This window comes from Opisthocomus hoazin, chromosome Z (genome assembly GCF_030867145.1).
Source record: "Opisthocomus hoazin isolate bOpiHoa1 chromosome Z, bOpiHoa1.hap1, whole genome shotgun sequence".
NCBI classification, from domain to species: domain Eukaryota; kingdom Metazoa; phylum Chordata; class Aves; order Opisthocomiformes; family Opisthocomidae; genus Opisthocomus; species Opisthocomus hoazin.
This window is the reverse complement of record NC_134454.1, coordinates 15153892-15181673: the sequence shown is the minus strand read 5'-3', so window position 1 is coordinate 15181673 and position 27782 is coordinate 15153892. Positions and strand designations below refer to the sequence as shown.

At 42.8% G+C, this 27782-nt stretch overlaps 1 protein-coding gene, 1 long non-coding RNA gene and 1 other non-coding gene across 10 annotated transcripts in view; 1 reads left to right on the top strand and 2 right to left on the bottom strand.

Moving 5' to 3' along the window:
* EPB41L4A (erythrocyte membrane protein band 4.1 like 4A) overlaps positions 1 to 14683 on the top strand; it is a 143971-nt gene extending 129288 nt beyond the window's left edge. For all 4 annotated transcript variants that reach the window (XM_075411056.1, XM_075411057.1, XM_075411055.1 and 1 more), the window contains 6 exons: positions 467 to 586; positions 6248 to 6295; positions 6929 to 6997; positions 7888 to 7998; positions 8876 to 8957; positions 10518 to 14683. In XM_075411056.1, coding sequence (XP_075267171.1) covers positions 467 to 586; positions 6248 to 6295; positions 6929 to 6997; positions 7888 to 7998; positions 8876 to 8957; positions 10518 to 10646 — 559 coding nt within the window. In that variant the 3' untranslated portion in view covers positions 10647 to 14683. The remainder of the gene's footprint in view (positions 1 to 466; positions 587 to 6247; positions 6296 to 6928; positions 6998 to 7887; positions 7999 to 8875; positions 8958 to 10517) is intronic.
* A 2534-nt stretch (positions 14684 to 17217) lies between these two features.
* On the bottom strand, positions 17218 to 22317 carry LOC142358944 (uncharacterized). Of its 5 annotated transcripts, XR_012761968.1 has the most exons (5): positions 22084 to 22098; positions 21481 to 21554; positions 20960 to 21030; positions 19972 to 20110; positions 17218 to 17394 (listed from the first exon to the last, which is right to left on the bottom strand). It is a non-coding gene; the product is annotated as an uncharacterized LOC142358944 (long non-coding RNA). The 5 variants fall into 5 exon arrangements; XR_012761967.1 differs by lacking the exons at positions 21481 to 21554; positions 22084 to 22098 and adding an exon at positions 22306 to 22317; XR_012761965.1 differs by lacking the exons at positions 21481 to 21554; positions 22084 to 22098 and adding an exon at positions 22201 to 22290.
* LOC142358973 (small nucleolar RNA SNORA13) lies at positions 20677 to 20808 on the bottom strand. The gene has a single exon (XR_012762012.1). It is a non-coding gene; the product is annotated as a small nucleolar RNA SNORA13 (small nucleolar RNA).
* Positions 22318 to 27782: the final 5465 nt, after the last annotated feature.

Here is a 27782-nt window from a genome sequence, read left to right as displayed (position 1 = left end):
TGAGTGGGAACTTGCCAATGACATCCCTGGGGGGTTTTCTCTGGATCCTAGCAGGGTTGTGCTGCAATGAAGCATGTGGAAAAGTTGTAGCAGTAGAGCCTTGTATTGTGATGGGGGGCTTACACTTGCTGTAGACGAGGTGGGCTGGAATATCTGAACAGGAAAAAAATTCTAGATGTTTGGTTAGGGCTGGAAAGACGAATTCAACCTGTGGTCCTGTTTTTAAAGGCCTGACATTTAATTTTTGGCTTACGCTATTTCTAAATAACAAATCAGGGAGTTTTCTTTGATACAGGTTCTTACTTTTTAATGTAGTTTAGGTACATTAATTAAAATTTAGCAAGATGAAAAGTTAAAGTATTGCATTGCAGTAGCTGGATTTTTGTGGGGAAAAAAATACCCCATTGCTTCTCAGAGCATCCTGCATTAGAGACCTCAGACTTAACTGCTGGTATTTCTTTTGCAGATTACGGCAAGAGAATGACATGGTTGACTCGGCTCCTCAGTGGGAAGCTGTGCTACGGCGACAAAAGGAGAAAAACCAGGCAGATCCAAACTACCGGCGATCCAGGCACAGATCTCGATCGTATGTAACTATTGCCCTCTGAGATGTGAAAAATAAGGCTGCTGTAGCATGTTAAAAAGCAGGAGGAGTATCTCCAGTGTGGTGGTGGCCCTCAGCTGCTGAGGAACGGAGACTTTCACATGGCACGTTCTCACATTAGTGGATCTGTCTTTGTGGTCAAACTCCCTTCATTTTGTGATTTGAATTTCAGGGCACAAATAATGCAGGAAGGGCTTTGTAACAGAGCTGGGCAGGAACTCTCTCTGTCACCTTGGATGGAGCCCTGGATGGTTTCTTGGTTCATTGAACATGAGTTGTGTAATGAGGGTAGCGATTCCCCTCTTCTGGGCAGCAAGTCTGTGAAAATGTTCAGATTTTGTGTGAAAGGTGCAGGCATTTTTGTGAAATGCATGCACAGTTGTTTAATCATATAATGTCTGTGGTATTGTTGCATGTGAAACCAGCTGCTGGTGTCTCCACGTCAAATTGCCATTGGCAAGGAGCTGTCAGTGGTTTATTGCATCCTGATGTCACGATTTCCATGATGGAGACGTGCTGTCAGGCAGTGCTGTTCCTACTGGCATCTGGTTTTGACATGGTGAAGTTGTCAGCTGCTTAAAATTAATTTTCTCAAACTAATGAAAATCCTGGTTTCTTTTAAGTTACATTTTTCTTCTAACAGCATGTTTTTGTGGTATAGAGACACTGTTTTGTATCATGTTCGTGTCCAGCCTGATCTGCCACCCAAGCAACCACCCAAAGCAGCAGCAGCATCGGCTTGCCCGGCAGGCAGGGCAGGGCAGGGCAAGGCAGGGGTGTAGAGGGCTGCCAGTAGAGCAGCTGTGAGGCACCAGGAGAGAAGGCACGCGAGAGCAGTATTTGAAACTGCATCCCCACCCTCACTGCCTGGCTGACATGAATGAGTTGCCAGCCCTGGTGCTGATGGTATAAAATGCGACCTCAGTAACACACTTACATAGGCATTTCCCGTTAATGTCTTTTCTTAAAGTTACCTTTCATGTTAAGACTTACCAAGAGAAACTGTGTAGTGCCTTAAATGATTATTTCATTCACAGCTATTGAAACCATAATCCGCACTGAACTTTCCGGTATTAAAATCCCCTCGAGTTCTGTTTTCAGTTGCCTGTGCTGCTAGTACTCATTTCTGTCTCCAGTTTCACAGTGTACAGTTTCCAGTCTTTTATGAGACATAGAATTTGCCATTAAAATTCCAAATGTTGGAATTTCTGCTTTAACTGGCTTTGTACAGACTTGTTCACTTCCAGCTGCACAAAAGTCAAAAGTTATTAGGTGTAATTATACAATGATATATTACTAAAAATCAGGAATATTAAATCGCGCTTGTATAGAATCTACGAAATATAGCTGATTAAGTTTGATTTGCATTTTTTTACTGTAAACAGAAAGTGCTGTAAACTAGGAAATGTACTCAGTTAATAATGCTTAGATAAAATTTATAGCAAACTTTTTCTTTTTTCCCATATGCCAAGTAAATTTCATTGCTTGGATAACACGGGCTCCCTCTTGTGGCTGACTTAATTTATGAAATAGCTTTTATTTTCCAGAACAGTAAAATTCTGAGATATATTTAATTTAAACTACTATTGGCAAAAAACTTAAATGTATAGCATCTTTCTTAACAAGGAAAGGTCTTAGAGGAAGAAAATAAATGAGGAAATCCTGAAGATTTTGGATGGCTTCTTGTTTCTTCTCCCTGTTGTGTTAGTGATGAATATATTCCTCTTTTTTGTCTCACTCTACAGTTTAAAAAAAAAACACAAAAAAACCCAACGAAATAAGCCCAAACCACCCAAGTATGGCAGATGACCCTTAATATATGCAAGTAGGAACTAAAAAAAAGTAAATGGGAATTCCTTTCAAAGTACTTTAAAAAAAAGTCTAGTAAAAAGCATTTAACTTCACCTGCAGTAGGTTTTTAGAGCACTTATTTAATTTAGTTTGGCTCAGCCAACTCTATCCAGTTGTGTAAGCCAACAGTGTTTGCTTACACGACTGGATAGAGGTCAGAGGGAAGGGAAACGTGATTCCCTAGGGTGTAGGGTATGATTGGTTTTAGTTTTATATCTGGTCATATGGTCAGTTCCATTTGCACATTTAACAGTTGATACAAAACCGTCATTTTCATAGTACAGATATCACGTTAAGTTCCTTATTGCAGTCAGCTTAACTAGAGGTTCACTTTGGAAGTGTGAAGTAATGGCTGAAATATTTGTTACTGTGCCTGTCACAGTGCATTTGATTTGTTTGATAATGAGTAATATTAATCATTGTTGGTGGTGAAGTGGTGTCTCCTTGGTCTCAGGAATAAAAATATTTGACAAGAATTTGACCTTTCTTTCTCCTAAAGGAATCAGCAAATAGAGAGCACTCCTAATTCTAGTTCTGTAGGGTTTATTTTCAAGAGTTCATGTACAACATCTGTGTAGCTAAAGGGCTTTTGTTAATTAAGATGAATGGCCATTAAAATTCTGTGGCTATTTAAATTTACCATTTGTGACTCAAACTGAAATATTAATAAGGGTACAGATGCAGACACAAAAAATAATGTAGACCTTATTAATGTGTAGAGTTGTTCAAGCTTGTGAAAACAAAATAAAAATATACAAAAAAACCCCCTGGAGACTCATCACTTACTGGAGATTCCCATTAGGTTTCTTGTGTATTAGAGAATCTGATTAGCGTACAAATTGTCCAGAAGCTCCTGATTCAGATGCTGCAACAGAACAATCTGATTATACATCATATGTCAAAACTGTGAGTTCTAAAACAATTCGTAGTAAAAAAATGAAAACAAAGTGAAAGAGGGATTGTGATCTGGATTTAAAGACTTAATAGAAAGATTGCTTTGTTGTGGGCTGTTCAGAGCTATTCAGACATGTATTTCCTGTGTAGTATATGCAATACCTACTTTTCACCTTAGCAGGACCTTACTTTTTGTATGCTTTTTTTCATTTTGCCTTCCAAGGAAGCAGGAACAGGCCTTTGGAAGGAAAATGCTTTTATTAAGATCCTTTATCTGTATTGTGTTTCTGGATATTCTTTTGCAGGGAGTTAACCTGAATAAATGCTGTGAGATTATCCCAGTATGGTAACACTTCTTAAATAGATGGAAAATAAATTATATCGGGAAGGCAATTCATAAAAGCTTCATTGTTAGTGTAGTTGCAGTGGTGGAAGGAGGGAGAATGGCAGAGATCACAGAATTAAATGCCTGGAGTTGGCTGCAGAAAGCAAGAGGCACAGTTCCTAGAAAATGGAGAAATGAAGATGACCTCTGATTTAACCACTCTCTCTCCACACTGCCCCACCAATTAGTATTTCTTACTGTAGGTGAGGCTTCACATGGTGTTTGGTGATACGGGGGACTTCGTGCCGCATCGTGAGCTGTTGTATTTCCATGAATAAGTAAAAGCCGTGAGCGGATCAGATGGGTCAATGGTGTTCACAATACCCTGCTTTGTGGGGATCCTGGGTTCGGGAGCAACCTTGAGGCTTTGCTTCCTCAGGCAAACTAGAGCTTGTAAGCATTACAAAGCCTCCCTGGAGAAGCTGGCATTTTTCAGGGAGCTTTTGCATTCCCCACTGGCTGATTATTCAGCCTCAGAAGAGGATGCCTATCTTCCCAGCCCCAGGGTGAATGCGGGGTTTGCAGCTGCTGTTCTGTGAGCAGGGGGTTGCATGGAAGGAGAAATCAATTCAAAACTGAGGAGTGAAAAAAGCTGCTAAATGCCACAGCATACCAAGCTCCTGCATTAGGGAATTAAAAACAGCATGGACAGATGCAAGAAGGAGAGAAGGAGAAGTAAATGCAAGAAGGGAGAAGGAGACATAGGGGAAGTGAAAATCAGATAAAATTAAATGCATTATAATAAATACAAAGACACAAAAAGCTCTGAACGCAACTACTTGTAGCCGTAGCTGTTGCTGTCATGAGGACTTGAGCAGCTGGAAGGGACGGCAGAGCGGACTGTCGAGGGCAGGAATGGCCTGGCGCGGCTGCGTCAAGCTGCCTGGAAAGCCATCGCCACCTTGGAGCCTGAGAAGGCTATGGATTAGTTCATTTTAGTCCTACTAGGGAATCACAAATGTGAGGTTGTTTCTCACCCTTCTGTCTCTCTCTGATAAAGCAGTAAACTAGTATCTCCCACTACTTCTGCACCTGTAAACTCAAAAAAAATCCCAAGCCCCAAAATGTTACCATCCCTAAATAATCTGCCTTTACAGCAACTGTAAAACATTTACTGGAAGATAGATGTTTCTAAACGTTATTCTGAGGCTGAAGTCTGGAAATAAGCCAAACAGAGTAACGGTGAAATAAGAGAACAGTGAAACTGTTAGTGCTAGAGAGCAATCTGGAATTACTTCTTAGACAGCTCTGTCACTGGGCGAGGGAGAGCCGATTTAACAGATGCTAAAATGCAGAACTCTGCTGTCCGCCTTGATCTTCATTTAAATTTGGATTGTATCACTCCAAAAGCATCTTTGAATATGATGGCCCTTTTGTTTAAGGAGAAGAAAGCAAGCTCTATGATCTGATGATGTGAGACTTAATCTTTGAGAAACCATGACTTCAGTGGGAGCATTTTTGCAAGCTGAATCTGTCTAAAAGTTGTATGCCTCACATCTCAGATGGTGTGGAACAGTCTAGCTGTTGATACTGAGTTTATATAATCCCAATGAAAAGAGTTACCTGATGTCTCCATGCAAATGTAGTCTCTGCCACTGTGTAAAATGCTCATTTAATCTGTTATGCTGCATGGGTTTTGCTGAATTCTAGGTGCAGCTTCAGTAACAGTGGTGGTTTTGCATTAACTCTGCAATAAAATAGGATAAGAAAAATAAAAATAAAGGGGATCCAGTCTGGAGATGGTATCTTCTGTAATTCAGTGGGAGTGTGAGGCATGCCATTCAGGCTTGCTTTACTACGTCGCTGTGTCTGCAACAGGGAAATTACAATTTTGGCTAAGTGCTTTCTCTGTGAATGGAGTACTTGCTGAAATATTTGTGTGTGTGAGTATGCGTGCGTGCTGGTTAGGTTAGTTTGTTGTCATTCTTTTGTCCTGGACATCACAAAGCTGAATGAAATGAGCAAGAAACCCTTCTTGGAAATGACCAGAAAGTGAGAGGCAGTACTGTGATCACAGCTGAGCAATGGGTCCTCTTTACTGGTGCTCCCTGGGAATGCCCAGGGATTACTGGTGTGTCAGTCTGGTGTGACCTGTCCCTCCTCCTGCCCACAAAGGGCTCTGTGGGCCACAGGACATTTCAGAGGGACTTTTGCACAAGTGTTGTTCCAAAACACATTGTCCTCAGCTGGATAAGGAGTGGCAGAGGCTGGGCACTGATTTGGCTTGGGAAGTTCTGCTGTTGTTTGTATTTTATGCATACTCTTGCTGAAGGCCAGTGGAACAGGAATTGTGTTTGAGAGCCTGTTGTTCGAGAAATGACTTTTCAGTTGCAATAAAGCAATGAAGTTTAATGCATTTTTCTAAGATAACAAACCTTAAAATTGAAATCACTGGTGGATTACGTTTACCATGATTTTTGTGCAGGGTGTGTGCTGTTAAGTTATTTGAACAGCAACACGTCAGACAATGGTTTTCACAGTTCTGCCTTTGTTCTCTTTGTTGGTATTTATAGGAGAAGCCCAGATGTACAAGCTAAAGAAGAACTGTGGAAACATATTCAGTAAGTATGGTGCTTGCAGGGTCCGAGTGACTGCTTGATTTGCCTCTAGTGTAGTTACTCACATCCCCTGCACTGTGGCTGTAAGGCATTATATTCTGATTTTTATGTGCCACAGTGAATTTTGCGGGTGTTAATGACATTCTATGTGTGGAAGATACTGCAGGTCACTGAATGCAATGAATACAGATGACCATTGCGTGTAGATGAATTACTAAAGAAGAATACAGCATTTTAGAGATTTATTCCTCTGGGGCTTCCAAAATGTCCCTGTTTGTAATACTGACACTTTTAGGATGAGGCCCCACATACTACAGAACTACCAATTAGGAAGATAACTATTGCAAAGCATATTCGATGTTCAGTATACAAAATGTTCATATATATTGTGAAGAAACAAGATCAGATTTGCAGGGAGGTGAGAGGAAGGTGGAACAGGATACGACATGCAGCTGAAGCAATCAAGGTGAAGTTAGACACATTTCTTAATAGGCTTCCTATTTTGATGTCAAGATAGCTTCAGGGCTGACAACAGCTTGTTTCAGTAAATCTTTTCAGCCTAATATAATAAAAATAAGAACAGTTTTGCAGTTGGTAGCTACTGTTACATGTTTTACTTTGCCTAATCCTTTCTAGGAAGGAGCTTGTGGATCCATCTGGCCTGTCTGAAGAGCAACTGAAAGAAATTCCATACACTAAAATAGAGTGAGTTTATGTCAGGGTTTTTCTTTGTGCATATAAAAGCTCTCTTTTCTTATTTTACTGTGAACTCTGTCATACTGAAATAGAAGTGGGTCTACACATAATCTGTAGGATTTTATCTACTCCAGATGCTCATCTAGGATGGTCTGGGTGAGGATACTTGCTAATTTTAAAACCTACTACTTTCTTCTTTCCAAAATATGAAAAAACCCATCTTCATCTCTCCCTGTCTCTCCCACACACTCATGAATGTGCCGGATGTCTCTGTGTTTTGTATGTCTCCCTATGCCGTCCATCAGTCTGTTCTATGTCACGCACTACAGAATCAGAAAACTGAATGCAAACAAACAAATCCATTTATTTCGTAAACTTCTACTTCCTTTTAAATTTTTATTCCGATCATCTAAGGCACTGTTTGACCTGTTCAACCCCTTTCCTTGCTTGTCATGGGCAGCTGCCAGGGCATAGCTATTTCCTTAAGAACAGACATCTGTTTCACTGTGATAATTGCCCATTTGGCATGCCATGTGTCTGTGCAAGCAGCTGCATGTGGCAGAAATGGGATCCCAGTTTGCATTATAATGTGCTTCCACAACACAACTGAACAGAAAAAGCTGATGTTAAAGCTGTATATAATAATGCGTTCTTTATTAAATAGTTTCATTCTCAAATATGGGCATGCCAGTTTGTGACCTTTGCACTTTTGAAGCATTGAATTTGAAGTATAGGCTTGAAAGAAACGTGACAGCCTTTAAAATTCAGCCAGTGCAAGAAGCCGTCCATTGTACTTTAATGACAAATGGGAGAATCTCTCAGTCTGCAGCTGAATTTATGTTTTTATGCCAAAGATCTGGTTTACTAACCTACCATTGTGATTTCTGTGTCTCTCTTAGGACTCAAGGGGACCCAATCCGCATTAGGCATTCACATTCCCCTCGAAGCTACCGTCAGTATCGCCGGTCGCAGTGTTCTGATGGTGAAAGATCTGTCCTATCTGAAGTCAAGTACGTGAATATGGTTATTACAAATGGACTGGTTCAGTGTGGCCAAAAATTGGCCAAAAAGTTGTTCAAAGGTCATGGTTATAGATTAGAAGTGACATAAAAGTGGTTGTTTGCTGGCATAGGATCTAGGCAATCCTCTAAATAGTAGGTCTTCAGAGCTAAATGACTTAAACAAGTACAAAAACATTTTGGGTCTTTTTTGGGCCATAGAGGCTTGCCTCATCTACTTCGAAGGGAGAAAAACTGAAAAAGCCAAGATAAACTTGTGTTGCCCTTCAGCAGTAGGTCATGAAGTTGTGTAAGGGATGAGAACTCAGGAGCTGCTTTCCAGATACCTTCATCCTTAACAGAGTTAAGATGTCATCTGTATTAACTCTGTAATTTGTTTCATGGGAAATCTAGTACAACCCTCTTCAGCAATGGGTGGATCAGTCTTTCCTAGAAGACTGATTTGTAAAGGGTGTACTTACTAATGTAAAAGTGACAGCCCCATTCTTAGTTTTATTGAGGTCTTAAATGCCAAAGCAGTCCCCTGATGATATCACCCACTTGGGAGGCTAGTTTTAGCTAGATGGCACCCTGAAGGAGGTGAGGTGCACCCATGATTTCAGGTAAGACTGAAAGTTGGGCTGCCTCTGAAGAGCAGGAGGAGATAGGTCCCTTGAGAAGGGATGGGATGACTTGGGCCTCAAAGGTGCCCATTGACTACTGAGGATCAGCACGATAGCATTCAGATGTTGAAAGTCAGGTGATGAGCCTTTTGGATTTTGCCTTTCAGATCTCTATGGCTGTCTGAGTCAGTTCCATTATTCTTACTATGCACAGTTATAGTTTACTTCATTATAGCAATATCCATTCTGTAATATCATAATTTCAGTGCAAAAAATGATCTGGTGCCTCCACTGCCTGTTACACGAGCTTCAGATGCTAGAGGTCCCAGCATCCAGTTGACTCAGCAGGTTAGTAATTGTGCATCCTTTGCAATTTTCTGTTTTTGGAGGGAAGGGGAGGACTAGTGGTTTATTTAAATTAGATCTTTGGTTTTCAGTGAAAAATAAAGCTGGCTGAGACTTCTTCAGCAGCAGTGTGACTTGAAATTTTACATTTTGCAGTCTGACTACTTTGTAATTCCAAATATATGGAGCTCTGTAGCATATGCCCCTGCGAACACCTGCTTCTGCTCCTGGAGGACTCTCTCCCAGTTTGAGTTTGATGCTTCCTTAAGATGATACCCTGTTCTCCATGGGAAGAGAATCAGCTTTCACAATTTCTTAAAAGATGCAAGTGTGCTTAGGATGCAGTTGTAATCACAACCTACTTATTCACCTCTTCTTAGAGCTTTTCTTAGAGATTTGTGCTTGGGCTTGAAGCATTGTGCTTTTTTTCTTTTTTTGCCCCCCCAAATGCTGAATAGTTTGTTGCGTTACTCAAATCTAAAAAGGATAGAACTTGTCTTTTAAAATGTAATCACTGGCTTTCATCATAAACCATGGTACTGTATCTCTCAGCTTTGATAGTTTTGTTAAGTTCAAAATGTGAGAAGCAAATGATATTCGAAAAGAACTTGCCAGTCTGTTTTACAAGCACACAAAAGGAAAACCAAAACATGGAAGGGAGAATTCCAGACACATTTCTACGTAACTTCCCACACCAGTCATCATCTCTGTTAATCTGGCATGTGGATATACCAAAACCGAATGCTGATACTGTGTGTAGTGTGGAAACTGTACAGACTACAACCAGCAAACTATGTCATGTTTTATTGTATAAGCAGTTACAATAACTTAAGCTTGAACAATTTTAAAACAAAAACCAGGTATTTTTCACTTTACGGCTAGCTAACAGGCTGCCTGTTCTTTGGTAGAAATGAAGTTCAAGAATATTTGTATTCCTGCATATGATGGAAATTGGGAAAGATGAGCTGACCCTGATGTTTCTTTAAGGACTTGCTCCAGCAGTGAACGGGAAGTTGGTATACTTAAGGCTAAGCCCGTTTACATGCTTTGTAGAAATAGGTAACTTGTGTGACTAAGTCCTATTCAAAATTCACGTTGTTTTATTTTCATTCTTACCCAATAAAATGTGTCTTAAATTCATGCCTTGGAAGGAATTAATGTTACAATGTTCAGTGTCGACAAACACCTCTCTTTTTCCCTCTTCCCCAGACCCCCTCAGAACAGTGGCCATTAATTCCTTATGAGCGCTTGCTTGCAGTGTTTTGCTAAATATTGAATAATTAGTTGTGGCATTTTCTGAATAGGGAATATGATTCCAAATAGCACAGAGGGGCAGCAGCTGGCAGGGGAGAGGGGAGGCAAGAGAGGGAACAAGTTCTGTTTGATCAAATAAATGTAGAGATTTCAATATTGCTGGTATATATATACATTTGTGTGTGTGTACATATATATATATAAAAATTGCTATTTCCTTAGCCTAAGGCTGTCATAGCATCAGTTATCAAAATACAGTATTTAAATTCTGCTTTACCTTTTCAACATGTTTTAATCTGTTCCCTTCAGAGACAGAACGGATCGAAAGACAGCCTAACAGGAGAAGCATCTCAGCTATCCACTAACAACATCGATGGAAAACCCACCACTAAGATCGTAAAAACTGTACAGGTGTCACGCTTCAAGGTGGATACTTGACTGCCATAACTGAAGATGGTGAATGGATTTTATTCTTCGGAAACTGAGAATCTGTGTGTGTGTGTGTGTACAAGGGAAGGAACTGAAGTCGACATGGTAGCAATTTCTTCAGGACACTCAGAAGCACAGCCTGTTTGCTGGGAAGGCCAAGCAATGCTTTTATCACCAGCACCATTCTAGTGGTGTGAATGATGGAGGAGAAGCTGCCTAATTAGACAACCAAAAAGAAAAATCATAATAAATCTGAATGATCAGCAGTTACATTTCCAAAAAATGAACAAAAAAAATTGCTGCAACAAAACAGGCTTTATGGTCTGCTGTGTAACTGAATAGCCTTTTTCCAAAAAATGACTGTTAACTGACATGATCAGGACCAGATGCTTCAAGAGAAGCAAAATAGTCATATTTTTGGCCAATTGTGCAATACAGTGTGATATGGGGAGAATTATCTTCACAATTTTATATGGGGATGAACTTGTGTCCTAAGGCATAAGGACTGATAGCTCTTACAAGGTTTATTTTAGCCTAGCAGAACAACAGATGCTTGTGTTGTTAATACAAATGTTGACTCAACTGATTTTAGCTCAAAAATAATAGACTCGGTAACACACTGTAGCAGAGAGCTCCAAAGGGGATACAGACTTGCTGTCCCTTGGCAGTTTTAAGTGTTCTCAATTTTGGATGCCCTTTTATGTGGAGGGACTATTTAATTTATCGTTCTGTACCATAGAAATACATCTGTCACCTTATAGTAAACCACACTGGAAAAAAAACTAGAGAATATGTAGTGACCCACCGTATTAAGACTGCTTAGCAAGGCCCTTAAGTACTGGTTAAATGAAACTTGTAGAGTAGGATTTCAGACAACTAGCAAATAGCCTTTTTTTTTTTTTTTAACTAGATTAGCAAAGTCTGCCTTAATCTCTTCATATGAAATAATCAATGCTAGTACCTTCCAATAACTTTTCTCTGAGCCATTTCTACTATGATAAAATGATAAAGGCAGTATTTCAGGTATGATAATTGCAATTTTTTTCTGTTGTCACGATAGGAATAGCAAGTTTTAACGATGCTGCACATTGAGTGGGTTATCTTCTGGTATGTATCTGAAGCGATGTCTAGCTCTTCTCCTGTCCGACCACTTTGTACAAATAGCTGAAGTCATTCCTCTGCCTCCCATTTGTCCACGGGTCCATGGATGAGCCTTCTGGCGTCGCTAACTTATTAATAAGCTTAGTAAAATTTTTGTGTTGTCAAAGTAACTCTTTCTAAGTGTAACCCCCAAACTAAATATTGAGTTTGTCCGGCAGCATTGGAAATGGCTGTAGAAGTTCATGTGCCTTTTTATCCCTGTCCTCCTTAAACTCAGCCACCACTGCGTTCAGTGACTGGCAGTGATCCCGCGTCTTCTACCCCTAGCAACACCTTACCAGGGGACTGCAGCCCTGTCCGAAAAGCGGTTCTGTTTGGGAACTGGAGTGAGCATAAGGCATTTAAGTTATGCTTTAAATGAGGCATGGGATTACTAATACACATTTTAACTGACAAAACTGAGACGTGAAACCTTGTATGATGTGTTTTATTTTCCACTTCACTTTTTGATTCTTTATTGTTTCATGATGGGAGGTGGTCAGGTAGATGCTGCTAACCAAGGTGGTAGCCAACAGTTTGTATATTCCTGTCATGGTATGGATTGATCTGCAGGGTTGGGAGGTGCTGCATCATGCCAGGGAGGGCAGATTCACTTCCTAAATATATTTCTGTGATCACTTGTTTTGGACAGTTCTGCTTCTTCAGTCTTAGTGAACAAATCTAAGGGAAGGAAAGAGCCTAGAACCCTTGTGTTAAAAATTCAGTTTTCATGGAGGATCTTCAGCATTTGCTGAATTTACTGTGGATGTCATCCTAGGACATCGTTAGCCTTGACTTAAAGTGTTTGCTCAAACTGTTTTGTAAGTCTGTTAAATGGTTTCATTGTCATTGCTACAATTCAAAGTAATCCTTTAGGATCTGTTTATGACCTTGCGTAGTACTCTTACAAGCACCAATTAAAAAAAAGCAAATAAAACAAAAAAGTGAAAAAAACCCTCAAATTAAAAAAACCCCACACAACACAAAAAAGCCTCAACGCTATTGCAAAGACTGTAGTGATACAGATTAATCTAGAGCATCACAGTCTCTTGGAAGACTACTGAAATATGACAGACCACACAAGAACTGATTGCAGTGTCTACAATGAAAGCCACTCCTTATTTCTTCAAGGTTTTCCAAGCTGGAGCATTATACACTTGCTTGTAGTTTGTTGCTCTCTAAATTATTACCATTATTCTGCATTCCTTGCTCAGGCACAGGCAAGGAGAACATATCTACTACTTCAGGAGGATTTATGTTGTTATTATTTGACAATTATCTGTACATAGTGTCCATATCTTGCCAATCCTCAAATATTGATCAAGAAGAAGGTTACTTGTAAAGTTTGTGTCCAACTTCATGTTTTCCTGTATGTTGTCATCATGCTTTTGTGTATTACTGCTGGATACCATCGGTCAAGTTTGTGGTATTTTATGTATCCCACTACATCAGAAAATAGGCTTCTATCTAGTCTAATAGTGACAGGTTTAAATGCTCAAGTCACAGGAGAATTGTTCTGTAATCAAGCCAACTTTTTTGCATTTAAATGAGAAGTTTACAGGAGGAGTCCTGGATTTGAGTTACTGGTCTTATCACCAATAAGACTATGTTGGAAGCAGGTTTTAGCAAGTCTAATGCTTATTGTGGGGCACTAAATACGGTTTTGTATCCACAAAAGAAAGACTAAGCTTAATGCCTATATTACATGTTGTGTCAGACCAAGGCAAGACTTGGACAAGGACATCCCTGTCAGCTAATAGTACAGAACAAGAAACTTCTTCCATATACGTGAGCCTCCTTTCCCTTCAAGCTTCTTTTCCTCAGTCTTTCAAGGAAAGGCATCTTTTCTGGTGGTCTTGTTGTATTTGTGTGAAAGACACCAGCAAGCGAGGAATCACTAAAATCACTTACTGTGCCACAGCTATGCTCTGTATCCCTACACCAGCCCTACACCACGTGTAAGTGGCCGGCCCCTTGTAACTCTGAGCTACACCTTGCCCTTTCCACTGTTGCTACCCTTTCCCGGCTTTTTTGGGGCGTTCACTGCATAGAGGCAGTTATGTTTTCAGACCTGGAGTTTGGATGTCAGTCCAAAATGCTTGTAGCTTCTGATTAGTCCAGCAAAAGAAATGAGATGTATAACCATATCAGGCAAAGTTTACCCTGGGGCTGGATGCCATACAGACCTGTCCTCAAATGGACAGAGGACTGATATTTGAGACATTCTCATCCTAACTCTGCTTCTAGTCTGCTGAATTGATCTCAGGCCAACAATTCTAATTTTGTGCCTCTGCATTTAGCTATTCTGAGACTTCTATAAGTGCTAAGAATAGGTGAGTTATGGAACTCTCCCACTTATTAATTAGCAACACCTACAACATAGATATACCTCCTTGCAAAACACGTAATTTATACAATAAAAAGGGCTTGCTAATCCCCCCACAAAAGCATTTTTGTATATCCCATACTGGTCCCCTTGCTTGTGAGCTGGTTTCTTTCATTAGGAGCTAGACTTGACCTGCTGTTTTCTACACTGCTCTTCTTACCAGTATCCATAACTTTGCAACTCGCATTCTAGTCGAGCTCATATTGAAGATACTGGGTGGGGAAGGGGGCGGGAATCACTATCATTTAAGTTGCCAAATCAATCATCTTTATACAGGTTAATACTGAACCGCATAGATAGCACATTTTCTTTTGGGAAAGCCTGTTTAATTCAAACCTCCCTTGAAAGATGTTTGACAGCAACATACACAAACATATCAACGTGATGTGTATGTTCTATGTACATTAAGTATTCATGAAGCAACTGTGTGATTTATTTTAAATTGAGTTTGATAGATGGCTGTGTCAATACTTGTGTCCAGGTTATTTAAAAGTCAAGTAAAACTTGAATTCTTAGGGCATTCCGTGGTTGCCTGTGTGTCTTATTTACATTACACAAAGGAGCAATGCCTTCAGAAACACAGATTCATTTGACAACACCATCTGGTAAGAACAGGTGTAGTACCAATTAAAATCCACTTGAGGATACAGCTTGTCCAGATTAACTATTTCTCCTAGTAGCAGAAAGCTGTCAGCGTAAGTTTTGTACTTCCAGTACATATCCATACTACAGCTTCCTTTCTTACCTAGAAATCACCAGAAAGCAATAGCAGACTACATAAGCTGTCAAACCAAACATACAGATGCAGAGCCAGTGTAGCAGATGCTCTCTCCTTAATGTGCCCATTTTAATTTCTCCACTGTATCTGCCTCCTTGATAAGAGCTGTGGTGGGTTGATCATGGCTGGACACAAGGTGCCCACCAAGATGCTCTATCACTCCCCTCCTCAGCAGGAGAGCAGGGAGAGAAAATAAGATGGAAAAAAAAAAATCCCTTTGATTAAAGATAAAGCAAAAGCAAAGAGTGCATGAAGGAGCAAAAGAGAACAAAATATTTATTCTCTACTTCCTATCAGCAGGCGATGTCCAGCCACTTCCTGGGAAATAGGACATCAGTATGCCTACCGGTTGCTCCAGAATACAAATATCGTAATAATGAATACCTCCTCACCCCCCCCACTTTCTTCTGGCTTTTACAGCTGAGCAGACCTCATATGGTACGGAATACCGCTTTGGACCGTCTGAGTCAGCTGCCCTGGCTGTGTCCCCTCCCAAGGTCTTGCCCAGCCCCAGCACACTGGATGAGGTGGGCAGTGTTGGAGAGACAGCCCTGACGCTGTGCGAGCGCTGCTCAGCAGTGGCCAAGACACTGGTGTGTTATCAACACCTTCCTAGTGGCCTACACAAAGCACAGCACGATGAGGGCTGCTACAGGGAATGTTAACTCCGTCTCAGCCAGACCAATACAAGCATGAAGAAAACCACTGCCCTCCCAGCTCGTACAATTTAAATGATACACCGTACTCTCTGTAATATTAAGATCTCAAAAATAGCTGGGACTATGCAGTTATTTCCGCAGTGAGGATATCAAAATGTACTTGACATTCTTCATAAAATACTACCACTAAATTTACTACAAATAACCCCCTTTGCTAGGCAAAAAGAGGTAACAGATTTGCATTCAAGAATACCCCACAGGTCCACCCACTGATACAGATTTTTCATTTAAGAGAGCTAGCATGAGATTTTAGCAGTGTGCTAAAAGGTTAAAGAAGAATTTGCAACAAGCCAGTTTTCTTTCTGTGCACACCTTTCAAGAGTTCTGATCTGCCACCTTTAATAGACCCCTCTTCCACACAGCACTGGAGGTCAGTAACAGAAAGGAGGGTTGGTGGAACACCAGCCTAAGAGCACAGATCTTTCTTCTCTTGCTCCCCTAGACTACCTCAGTATCGTAAGTAGAAAGGAGGACAGATTCCATCAACTTCAAGAGTCTCCCAGACATTGTGTTCATGTAAAACAGGAAGAGGGGAAAAAAAATTAAGGAGGCTTGAGGGTTTTTTCAAGGGTACAGTCCAGTTAGCCACTCATAAAAGCTAAAAAAAAAGTCCTAATGCTGAACACCATACTTAATGTTTACCAACAGTGCCCCTTACACCCACCTATTCCTCCCTCTACCTCAGCTTTTCTTTGTTCCACCACACTACCAAACGGCTGCTGCACACTGAAGCTTAAGATTCTGGTTTTTTTTGTTGAAAGGGAATTAACATTTTAGACAGCCATCATTAGAACTTGGCATTAGCTGTTGCTCTCAAGAGTTTGTTGGTTTTTTTGTTGTTGCTTTTTTTTAAAAAAGTAGTCTTACAAGCTACTCCTGCTAGTCTTCCACTAAGAACAAAGACCCACGAGCAAAACTCCTGAACAGATGGTATCTTCAGGGAATATAATCCCTAACAGAAACCCTAAGCTTTCAAGTGCATCCAATAATTACGTGTGGGATCACTAAAAATTAATTACTCTTGTGTAAACCTCATTCCCTCTTGACAAACCAAAAACTAACTTATGCTTAGACTTTGCATTAGTAATTTGCTTACATTCAGCACTGAAAAATCAAACATAGCATGATACGTAATTTCAGCGTTTGCTCTTCTGAAAAAATTGTAAGTCTTCCTGAAAAAACAAGTAGGAATTCCAGTTGTAATCGCTACAGTATTTCACTCTACTTCAAGTTTAGCTGAAGTACTGTATTATGCAGCTGATCAAAGTAACAATAAAACAAGCTTGCAGTTTTCTATTTTGGAGAAATACATTCCTGCTATTTTTAATCCCAGGTTCGCTGAATTTTAATTTCTACTTTTCCTCACCACAATACAATTTCAGATAACCCAATCTCCACTACTACAGAAGACCATGGTTTCAGTGATGACCTGCCCTCCACTTAACAGCTCCTATAGGTTTTATTTTAAAGGGGTGAACTGGTATCCCACAAGTAATGCAGAGGAAGTCAGAACTGTGAAACAGAAGCAAGTGCCATTAAGCTTGGGAAAGATAAAAATTCTGAGAACAGAAACATAAATCTTTATTTTTGGTCTACAGAAACATTACCAGACACTGCCCCAATACAGGTTAAACGGACCTTGTGTTACTACATGCAGGCTTAATATTCCATCTTTCTAACAGTTTTTTGGTTTTTATGGAGTAGTCTTGCACACTGGTCTCAGGCTGGTTCTTCCTAGGGAAAAAAGTAAACACAATGTGAGACTGGCCACATGCAGCACACAGCTGCTCTCAGTAACATCCTCTAGATCCCTGAGACTGGTACAAAATTGCAAGGACCAGCCACCCCCCTAAACCCTTCAAAAAAAATATCAAAAGCTAAAATCTGCAAATCTAATTTTTAATGAGCCCACATGCAAGAGAGGGTCTTTGCCCATCTAAGCAAGATTTGAGATCCTAGCTACAAGATGGTGGCAGTACTAACACCTTCTAGGTGGTGGGAATCAATAAAGTTTTGTAGCACTAACTCATGCACACGTATGCCTGTGCGTTATAGGACAGTTTAAGGGAATGGTAAGTCAGTAACGGAAAGCTGAGATTTAGTTATTGTATGTTGAAAAACAAGTAACAGCCCTGTTATTGGATACATTGCTCATAGTGGATGACAGATAAATTTCTCATCCCAGTCTGACAAGTTCATAGAAAAAGAATGCTCATCTGGCTCTTCAGCCCTGCGAAAACCCGCAGCGACTACGGTGCTGAAGGTCTGGGGTGGATTTCACTAGTTCATTTTCCATCGACAGCACTGGTAAAGCATTAAGTGCTTCTGTGTTTTTCATGTTGCTCATGTAGATTTTCACACCTCAATGCATGAAACTTTCTGACTCTAGTATTTTTGAGGGCATTGTGACAAATTTGAAGGAATTTCATCACTTCACTGAAGATTTCTGTTGCATTCTCTCCCGCAAAGAAACCAACAGTGATGTAGTGGATCTTCTATCACTCAAGTTCACTTTTGGATGAATACGTGCATGCTCATGCTAAATACTGAACCATCTTCAGTTTAATTTTTCCCACAAGGTTACTTGAGCAATTTCTCGTCAGGAAACATCATATATTCTTTACACAACTCCAGAGGAATCGGTGTGGTAGCTGCTGGGAAATCACTTTCTGAAAATCTGTCTTAAGCATGGACAACTACTGAATCACAAACTTCCTTCAGAACTTGACTCAGCTCAGTTTGCACAGCTTATTTCTTGGCTTAAGAGCCTGTCACATTGTCTTTCTGAGCAGCTGCCAAATAATCAGTCTGCTTTCCCAGAGCTGCAATCACATTGTGAAAGCTGCTACTGCAAACACCAGACAATTATACAGCCTGTGTTTCTCTTCTGTAGTAGAAGGTGGTACTACTTCGTACAGTAGTATCGATTTCTAGCATAGTGAAAACAGAAATAACAACAAAGAAGGCAACAAAATTGTTTATCACTCAAAAGCCTGAATAATCCAAAAGACTTATTAATGTGTGCCAAATGCCACCCCAATTCTTCCCAAAACCTCTCTATAACTTTTAACTCTTCAAGAAAATTTGTAACAGTATTTATAGTTCTTCCCTCGAAATACCACTGTGCAGCACTGCATCTCAGCACCCTCCTTTTCACTATGTCTCTAGGAGAGCTGGATGCATCAGTAAACAATAAAAACAAGCATGCAAACAAATATGTAAAAGATGTATTTGGTTCTTTTTGTGTCCTGGAACATAACTCCTGCATAATGAGGTTTAAATGACGCATAAGTGCACAAGATGTGAGAGCAGGACATCTTTTATTGGTTTTCTATTCCATTCGGTCCATCCTTAATCACTGCTGTACTGTCCTATGTTGAGCAACTAGTCTGTTCAGTCTTAAGTCAGCTGCTGTTGTAAAAAAACCCCCAAAACTCCAGCATTCTTTTTCTTTCACCGAGTACTCCATGAAGTATTCAACAGGAACACCACACTCCAGCACATTGTGTAATCCTGTGACCCTTTCTACTTTGCGAGACAATCAGTCATTTCTTCAGTTTGACTTGAAACTTAAGCTTGCACTCTGAATTTCACCTTTGATTTAGTCACCATAAACTTAAGAGTATGCTGTCTAACAGTTTACTCAATATGGTTTACATCACCTGAAATACAGGTAAGTTATCATAATGATTTATTTCTCAGTACTGGATCATTCTTACATCACATTTCCAATGCTGACCAAGAAGTTCCCGGCTTCAAAGATGTGGATTACTCGTCATGCCCGTGGGTACTTAAGTTACACGAACCACAGTTTCAGCATTGAAGCAATCTTTGATAATACACACAATCTTTATTAATGTCTTGTTTGTACCACTGAATATCATGCCGACTTGCACTACTCCTCAAGAGTGTTGGCCTTTCCAAGACTTTACAGTGAAACAGCATTTTGCATATAAGATTCCAAGCTTCCATGTTTCACCAGTCTCTGAACATGTTAAGTCCTTGTATTCTTAAGTGCTTCACAGCATCACCCCCGAAAACCAAACATGGAAAAGCACAGACTCCTCTTGAACATACTGGTAGTCATGCACCACTTTTAATAAGCCACTCACACCAAACTTTTTACTTTAGGGTTTCCACTTTGCTTCTGTGGATAAGAACATAGTCATCAAGCTGATCTCACCCTCAATGTTTCAATTCTAATTTCTGCTCTAAAGTCATTCTGCTTGCACTTCTTTTTCGACAGAAAGTCTGTTTCATTATAAGACAAGGTGGGAGGACGCAGCTGCACAAGAAATTATTGTCACTCACCTATGAAGAAAGTTGCAGGACAGCTAGGCAATCATGACTTCATAACTTTTTCTTACATGCCCTTCTCATGCTCAGAGGCTTTCACCACATAGGTCTATCTCCATGAGCTTCTGAACTTCCAGCAAAACACACTAGAACTCTGTAAGAAGCATTCATAGCATTAAGCATTCTAGTAGGAACATACACTGCTGTCCCCAGGGTAAGAGCTGCTGCTGCTAGCAATATTAAAGGATTCTTCACACTTTCAGAAGTACATCAAGGAAAGACTGTTATTATATATATGGCAAAAAGAGTACAATATATTATCATCCAATGCCACACAGTCCCGCAGAGGGATTCTCTTTATACCTTTGTGCCCCCAGACTTAAATAACAGTAAGGCAAATGCACAAGGGCAACACACATTTTTTCCCCATTAAAGAAGATTTTAATTTTTTCTGCAGCTTAGTATTCTGAAGCTGTAGGTACCTTTTTTGCAACAGAAAAACCAGAGGCCACTTTAGGAGTCAGAGATGTCATGTACTAATTACTTGCAGCATGGAAGTAAGAAGTTATCATGATAGACAGTACAGGTAAATGATGCTCAAAGTGGTCATTATCATTTTTGGTTTTCCTGTTTTAATAACTGTCAGATTGTTCATTTAAATAGAGTGAAGCATAAGATCTACTATGTAAGTGCTCAACCATACAATTCTACACATTTGTTTTTTGTACTTGCAAAAACAGGGAGGAGAAAGGTAAATAACCATCTCCTTAAACAGTTTAAGCAAGAATTCCTGTTTGCCTTTTTTGACACCACATTCATTCTGGACAGGAATGAATGGGCAACACAAAGGCAAAAGCTTTAAGTATTAGAACGGATCATTTCCACAAAATTACATTAACAGCATATGAAAAAGATCAACTCATTGATGGGCAAATACTTAAAAATTCACAAGTAAGTCACGCTGTGTACAGAATATGCATTTAATAAGAAAAGTCAAGCACACCATGCCCTCAGGACATCTTGCGGTCACGCTGGTGCTCGCTGAGGCCACCGACCGGCTTCCATCACTTTCATCTGAAAGAAAAGGGAGAACACACATTACAGAATCACAGAATGGTAGGGGTTGGAAGGGACCTCTGTGGGTCATCTAGTCCAACCCCCCCGCCAAAGCAGGGTCACCTACAGCAGGCTGCACAGGACCTTGTCCAGGCGGGTCTTGAATATCTCCAGAGAAGGAGACTCCACAACCTCCCTGGGCAGCCTGTTCCAGTGCTCCGTCACCCTCAGAGAGAAGAAGTTCCTCCTCATGTTCAGACGGAACTTCCTGTGCCTCAGTTTGTGCCCAATACCCCTTGTCCTGTCACTGGGCACCACTGAAAAGAGCTTGGCCCCATCCTCCTGACACCCACCCTTCAGATATTTGTAGGCATTTATAAGGTCCCCTCGCAGCCTTCTCTTCTTCTGGCTGAACAAGCCCAGTTCCCTCAACCTCTCCTCGTAGTGGAGATGCTCCAGTCCCCTCACCATCCTTGTAGCCCTCCGCTGGACTCTCTCCAGTAGCTCTTCATCCTTCTTGAACTGGGGAGCCCAGACATTCACTGAGAAGAGTGATTTATACACGAACGGTGTAAGGAGCCTAACAGGAAGTACTTGAAATTGCCCAATTTCAAAGAACAGGGAGCAGACTCTACGCTCCACACACACCGCCCCCCGCCCCGAGAGCAAAAGCCCCAATCATGCCTATCAGCACACTTTAAGATCATGAACCACTCTGTCGCACGAGTCCCAGGGCCTGCCACAGCAACCAGGACTCGTGCGGACACCCACCACCGCCTCAGAAAGCCGCCACCACCGCCTCAGAAAGCCGGGCGCCAGCGGCCGCACGTGGCAGCCCTGCCCCTACCTCCCGCCTCGCCCCGCAAGCGTTCCCTCACAACGGCCGGTCCTTCGTTCGAGCGACACGCGGGGCGTTTCAGACTGCGCGCTGCCGGCCGCATGGCAAAAGCCTCCCCCGAAGGGCTCACGAACCAGACACATAAAGAAACCAGGAACTCGCTCCTCCGAAACGTGTTTCACGGCCCGACGCCGCCGCCCCCCCCCCGGAACCGGGCCCAGCCCGCGCCCTACCTCTTCGGCCGCTGCCAGCAGAGACCGGTCAGGCTCAGACCGCTAACGGGCCGCGATCCCTCCCCTCCCCTCCCCTCCCCTCCCCTCCCGGCAACGGTCCCGCCCGCCTGCACCCACCGGACGGCCGCCGCCCGCGCCGAGGAAGAGACCAGCCGCCCCTGCAGCTCCCAGCACGCTTTGAAAGGGGCGAACCAATGCTCCCACCCGGGGGGGACGACACGCCGGACGGCCGCTCCTCCCGCGGTGCGGAGACCGAGTACCGCGTCTCCCAGAGCCGTGCGGCCGCAGCCACGGTCGGTTCAGCAGACGGAGCCCCGACCGGGAGAAACGGCCGGGAGCAAAGCGGCGAGGTCGCGGCAACATCGCCCCGCTCCACCCCCGCGAACGCAGCGATGGAGGCATCCTGAGGAAAGGGGCGGGGCGCTCTCCGCCTGCGCATGCGCGGTACTGCCGACCGGCAGGCCGCGGGCCGGGGTGTCCGGGTGAGGGCAGCGCTCCCCCGGGCGCAGGTGACGGAGGGTGGGGGCCGCGGTGCCGCCGCAGGCTGAACCCCTCGCTCCGTTAAGCTTCCCTGCTGCAGGCCCGGGCCCCGCAGGGCAGCGCCCCGGAGGGCGAGCGCGGTGGGAGAGGATCCTGGCGCTCCGGGCGGCCACGTTCGGCTCCCCCTCTGCGCGTCGGCCGTGGCTGCCGTGGGCCTGAGGGTCGTGGCGAGCCCGCCGCGCACAGACATCCCGGTGGTGGTCGTGCGGGCGGCTGGAGCAGGGCCCGCCGGCAGCCAGGCCCAGCGCAGGAGGGCGGAGGGGCCCTGGGCGTTTGACGCTCGGATCGCGGCCCGGGCTGGGCCCCGAGCGTGCCGTTTCCAGGTTTGCTGACCTTGCCTGTGGAGTTTGTAAGGCTGTGAGGATGGGGGAGCGGGGCAGTCACACACACCAGCGGGGTACACTGGCACCGTGCCTGGAGAATTACTCCAGTAGCAAAGGCTTCAAACTAAGGGAGGGTAGGTTTAGACTGGATAAAAGGAAGAAATTTTTTGCCGTGAGGGTGGTGAAACACTGGCACAGGTTGCCCAGAGAGGCAGTGGAGGCCCCGTCCCTGGAAACATTCAAGGCCAGGTTGGACGGGGCTCTGCGTGACCTCGTCTGGTCAAAGATGTCCCTACTCACTGCAGGGGGGTTGGGCTGGATGACCTCTAAAGGTCCCCTCCAACCCAAAGCATTCTGTGATTGTATTCTATGAGAAAGCAGAGTAAGGCTAGTACCAGCTGTAGAGAAAGCTGGGGCCTGTGGAGCTGTTTTCTCTGCCATTCTGGCTCTGCTTCTTCCAGCTGCTGTGGCCTGCTTGTTGGTTGTAGCTCCTTACCTGGGAACAGAAGAGTGGTTACCTCTGGTGTCCCGAAGGCACAGCTGCAAAGTCGCTTCTGCAGGACAGCCTGATGTGTGACACCTTAGCTGAATTACAGGAGGTCATAAAAGGGCTGCCAAATGCCCAGGTGTTACAAAGAGGTGTGATTCATTGCAGCATTGATAGCTGGGGGAAAAAAAGATAAATATAAGAAAAAGCTAAGGGACGAGCATATGTCACCACTCGCAGTTTCTGGAACAGTGTACAGACTTGCGGGAGTGCAGGATTCTTCCTTTGGTATATTAGGCTCAATGTGCTTTACATAAATCAAGTTTTGTGTCACTAGGCTTAGGCATATCTCTGAAACAGGATGTATTAGTGCTCTGCTTAAGTTCATAGCAAAACTACCAAATATTGTTAACATTTATTTTTAGGCAGATTCATCTTCAGTAGCTTTGGCTTGTCATTCAAAATTATGTTTTCTGCATAAAGAAGATTGTCTAAAGCATTGCCTCAAGCCTAACTTACACATGCATAAAGGTCAGCCGTTTGAGTAACGTGATACTTGAAATACAGAAGTAGTTGGTCTTGCAGAGGACACTGATCAGATCGTTGCCGACAGTCAAGCTAGTAAATCAGCGGAGATCTGTTACGCTATTTTGCTGATACCATCAAATGTTGGTTTGCAGCTCAGGGACAGCTGCCTGGACAGAAGTTTAAGTCAAATGGAACTAGCCCAGATTTTGATTACATAAGTCAACAGTATAGTGAAGAAAAACCTTTAATGTTTGTGACATTTTTTATTTGTGCCTGGGGATACAGGAGAGCTCAAATAGCTACATGAGAAAACATTCTATGTATCTATAGATAGAATTAGGTAGATATTTTCTATTTCTGTGTATTCTATCTGTAATCTAACTGATTATATGAAAAACTTGGTCATGTCAGGTGTCCCCAGAAGTTGTTCCTGAATCAGAGAATCACAGACTGGTTTGGGTTGGAAGGAACCTTCTAGTCCAACCCCCCCTGCCATGAGCGGGGACACCTTCCACTAGACCAGGTTGCTCAGAGCCCCATCCAGCCTGGCCTTGAACACTGCCAGGGAGGGGACATCCACAGCTTCTCTGGGCAACCTGTGCCAGCGCCTCACTACCCTCACAGTAAAGAATTTCTTCCTTATGTCCGATCTAAATCTCCCCTCTTTTAGTTTAAAACTATTACCCCTTGTCTGGTCACTACAGGCCCTGGTAAAAAGGCTGTCCGCATCTGTCTTAAAAGCCCCCTTCAGGTGCTGGAAGGCTGCAGTAAGGTCTCCCTGGAGCCTTCTCCAGGCTGAACAGCCCCAGCTCTCCCAGCCTTTCCTCATAGGAGAGGTGCTCCAGCCCTGTGATCACTTTTGTGGTCTCCTCTGGACCCGCTCCAACAGGTCCATGTCTTTCCTGTGCTGAGGGCTCCAGAGCTGGATGCAGGACTCCAGGTGAGGTCTCATGAGGGCAGAGCAGAGGGGCAGAATCCCCTCACTCAACCTGCTGGCCACCCTCCTTTTTATCCAGGCTGGGATATGATTGGCTTCTGGGCTGCAAGAGCATGTTGCAGGCTCATGTCCAAGTTTTCATCCAGAGGACCAGAGTCCTCAAGTCCTTCCTGGCAGGGCTGCTCTCAATGCCTTCATCCCCCAGTCTCTATTGATACCGGGGTTTGCCTGGACTCAGATGCAGGACGTTGCACTTGGCTTTGTTGAACCTCATGAGGTTCACATCGGCCAACCCCTCAAGCCTGTCCAGGTCCCTCTGGATGGCATCCCTTCCCTCCAGCCTATCGGCCAGGTGTCATCCAGAAACTTCCTGAAACAATCAGATACCATAAGAAAACAGTGACCAAAGTGATGTTGATATGACAAACACAGCTAAGGGACATTGGTCACAAATCCTGTGGTTACTCTTCTTACTGAACAACTTGCAAGACAGTGAAAATAATCAGTGGAACAATTTACAAAGGACAAGAAGTGATTCTGCATTGCTGGATTTTTTTTTTTTAAATCTGATTGATTTAGTCCAGGGATAGGATTTTTCTGAAATTGGCAATATAATTCAAAAAGGAATGACTTCATGTCAGGTGTTTCTGTGGCCTCTATTCTGAATGATCACAGTGAATCTGAATTCCCAATCCTGAATCTGTGAACATTTTGTTACAATGGTTCTTATGAAACCAGGACATGCTAAATTGAGGGCATAATTAACAACAGTTCTTAGTTAACTAGTGGATAAAAGTGTCCTGTTGAGGTGGAAACAGACACCTTGCTGCCACATTTAAGTAGCCAGGAGCTTTAACAGAAGGTGCTCGTGAATTGTGCTTTGGCAGGTTAAGAGATTGCTGTCCCAGCAGACTGCCTTGTTGTTCTGCCACAGGTTACTCTACATGGTGCATGGTTAGCAGAAGTGAATTAGCTCCGCTGATACAAAGCTTTGTTGTTATAGCTTTTGTGGCCCTTTATGGGAGATCTGACCTGCTGCATGGGGTGGCTGAGGTACTCCAGTCTGTCAGCTTAGCCACGGGGCACAAGGGGAGAATTTGACCCTGCGGTGATAAAGACAGAAAAGCTTGCCTACCTAGTGAAAGACTTGAGACTTGAGACATTCAGCCTTTTTGGCTTTGAAGTTAATAGTGAGATATTATTTTCTGTTTGGTTTCCTAAAGATGTGGTTAATGACTTAATCACTGGGATGATTTTGCTTTGAGTGAGTGGTTGATATTTTTTAATTTGGTTTCAGCGAAATTTGTCAAAGGGCTAAAGAAATATAAAGTTCTTGAAGGTTTTGTGAAAAATTGTCACCTGGCTAGCCAAAAGACCCACAGAGTGTTGCGTGCACTACTTGTCGTCCTGCCAAATGGAGAAGACATGGAAGGGAGCGGTGGTAACGTCTGCACTCACTTATGTATACTTCTCCACAATTTGCTTTTAAATCCATAAAGCCAGCTTGTGAGTGGCACTGCAAATGTTCCAGTGGCGAGGTGCCAGTGTCTCTAAGTAGGTGCGGACAGGAGTTACGTTTCCCAGCTCCACTGAGCTGCTTAGAACCCAGCACAGAAGTGAGTCTTACCAGCTATCTAAACCTAGGTTTTCCCTTTCTGTTTAAATACTGTCAAGCACTACCTGATCATGCCCAAAAGGCCTCTTCTTATCACCGAGTGTCTTGTCAGACCTGAGAATATTTCTGACAAGTTAGCACTGAAAGAGCCTATGGCTTTTGATAGCATTGACTTTAGTTCTAGAAAGTACTGCACAGAGGCAATGAGCTCTTCATTCACACTTGTATTCTGTTTTCAAAGTATAATACAACAGTTGGCAACTGACATCCTCGGATGAGGGCTTTGTTTCCACACACACATCATTCCCCCCCCAGCCCCGAAAATGTCATGTCAAATTACATTACTTTCTTATAAATTTACCACTATATGCAGGGAGAGTGAAGTTTACCTGACGCAATTCAGTATTGTCTCACTCTGCAAGGACAGTGCAGTAGAAACAGTTTTGGCTCCTCATCCCTTTCAGCAGTCATCGATTTCCTGGGACACTAATACACAGTTAAAATCTGAATGTATAATAAACGTCTTGTTTTGTTCTACTCTGTCTGGGTGTGTCCTTAGTCTTCCTGAGTGAATTCCAGCACTAACCTGTAATGGTATAATTCCCTATTGTGCTTTCTTGAGCAGGAAAACCAGTTCCTGCCCTCCCTGGCTTGTGGCCTCTTGTTCGTGTTCCAAGCATCAGTTAACTGCTCCGTGAGTTTTGCCAGTGCCAGTAGTTGTGGCAACATGCCACAAAACAGCTCACTGAAACTATCAGAACTCCTAAAAACATGTGATTTGGCTTCAGGCACAGTTAAAATGTGCAACAGAAGAAAATAAACAAAAATAGTTAAATATAACCTTAGTAGAGGCAAGAAAGGTTAGCATTTAACATACGCACTTTAGCTTGGGATGTGTGTTGTGTAGAAAGCTTGCAGATCCACCTATTCTTTTCTTTGTTTTCCTCATATAGAATAAGGAGATGCTGTGTACACAATATTTTAGTGATGTTATAGGAAATCGTAGCACAAGCTGGTAAAGAGAGTATCTTGAGGAGCATCGTGAGTAGAAGCTGAAATATCTTTAGAGTGCTTTGTGAGCAGTGAGTCATTAGCATGATATTGCTGCTGTCCTGTTGTCTAGTGGTTTGGAGCACTTCCAGTGCCAGGCTTTCTGCATGCCCTCGCTGAATTCCCACCAAAATTGCAGGAGTGATTTGCTTGGCTTTTTGTCCGCTTCATTTCTCTACGATTTCCTTTTCTGCAACCCACCAGAGGTCAGTGTAATGC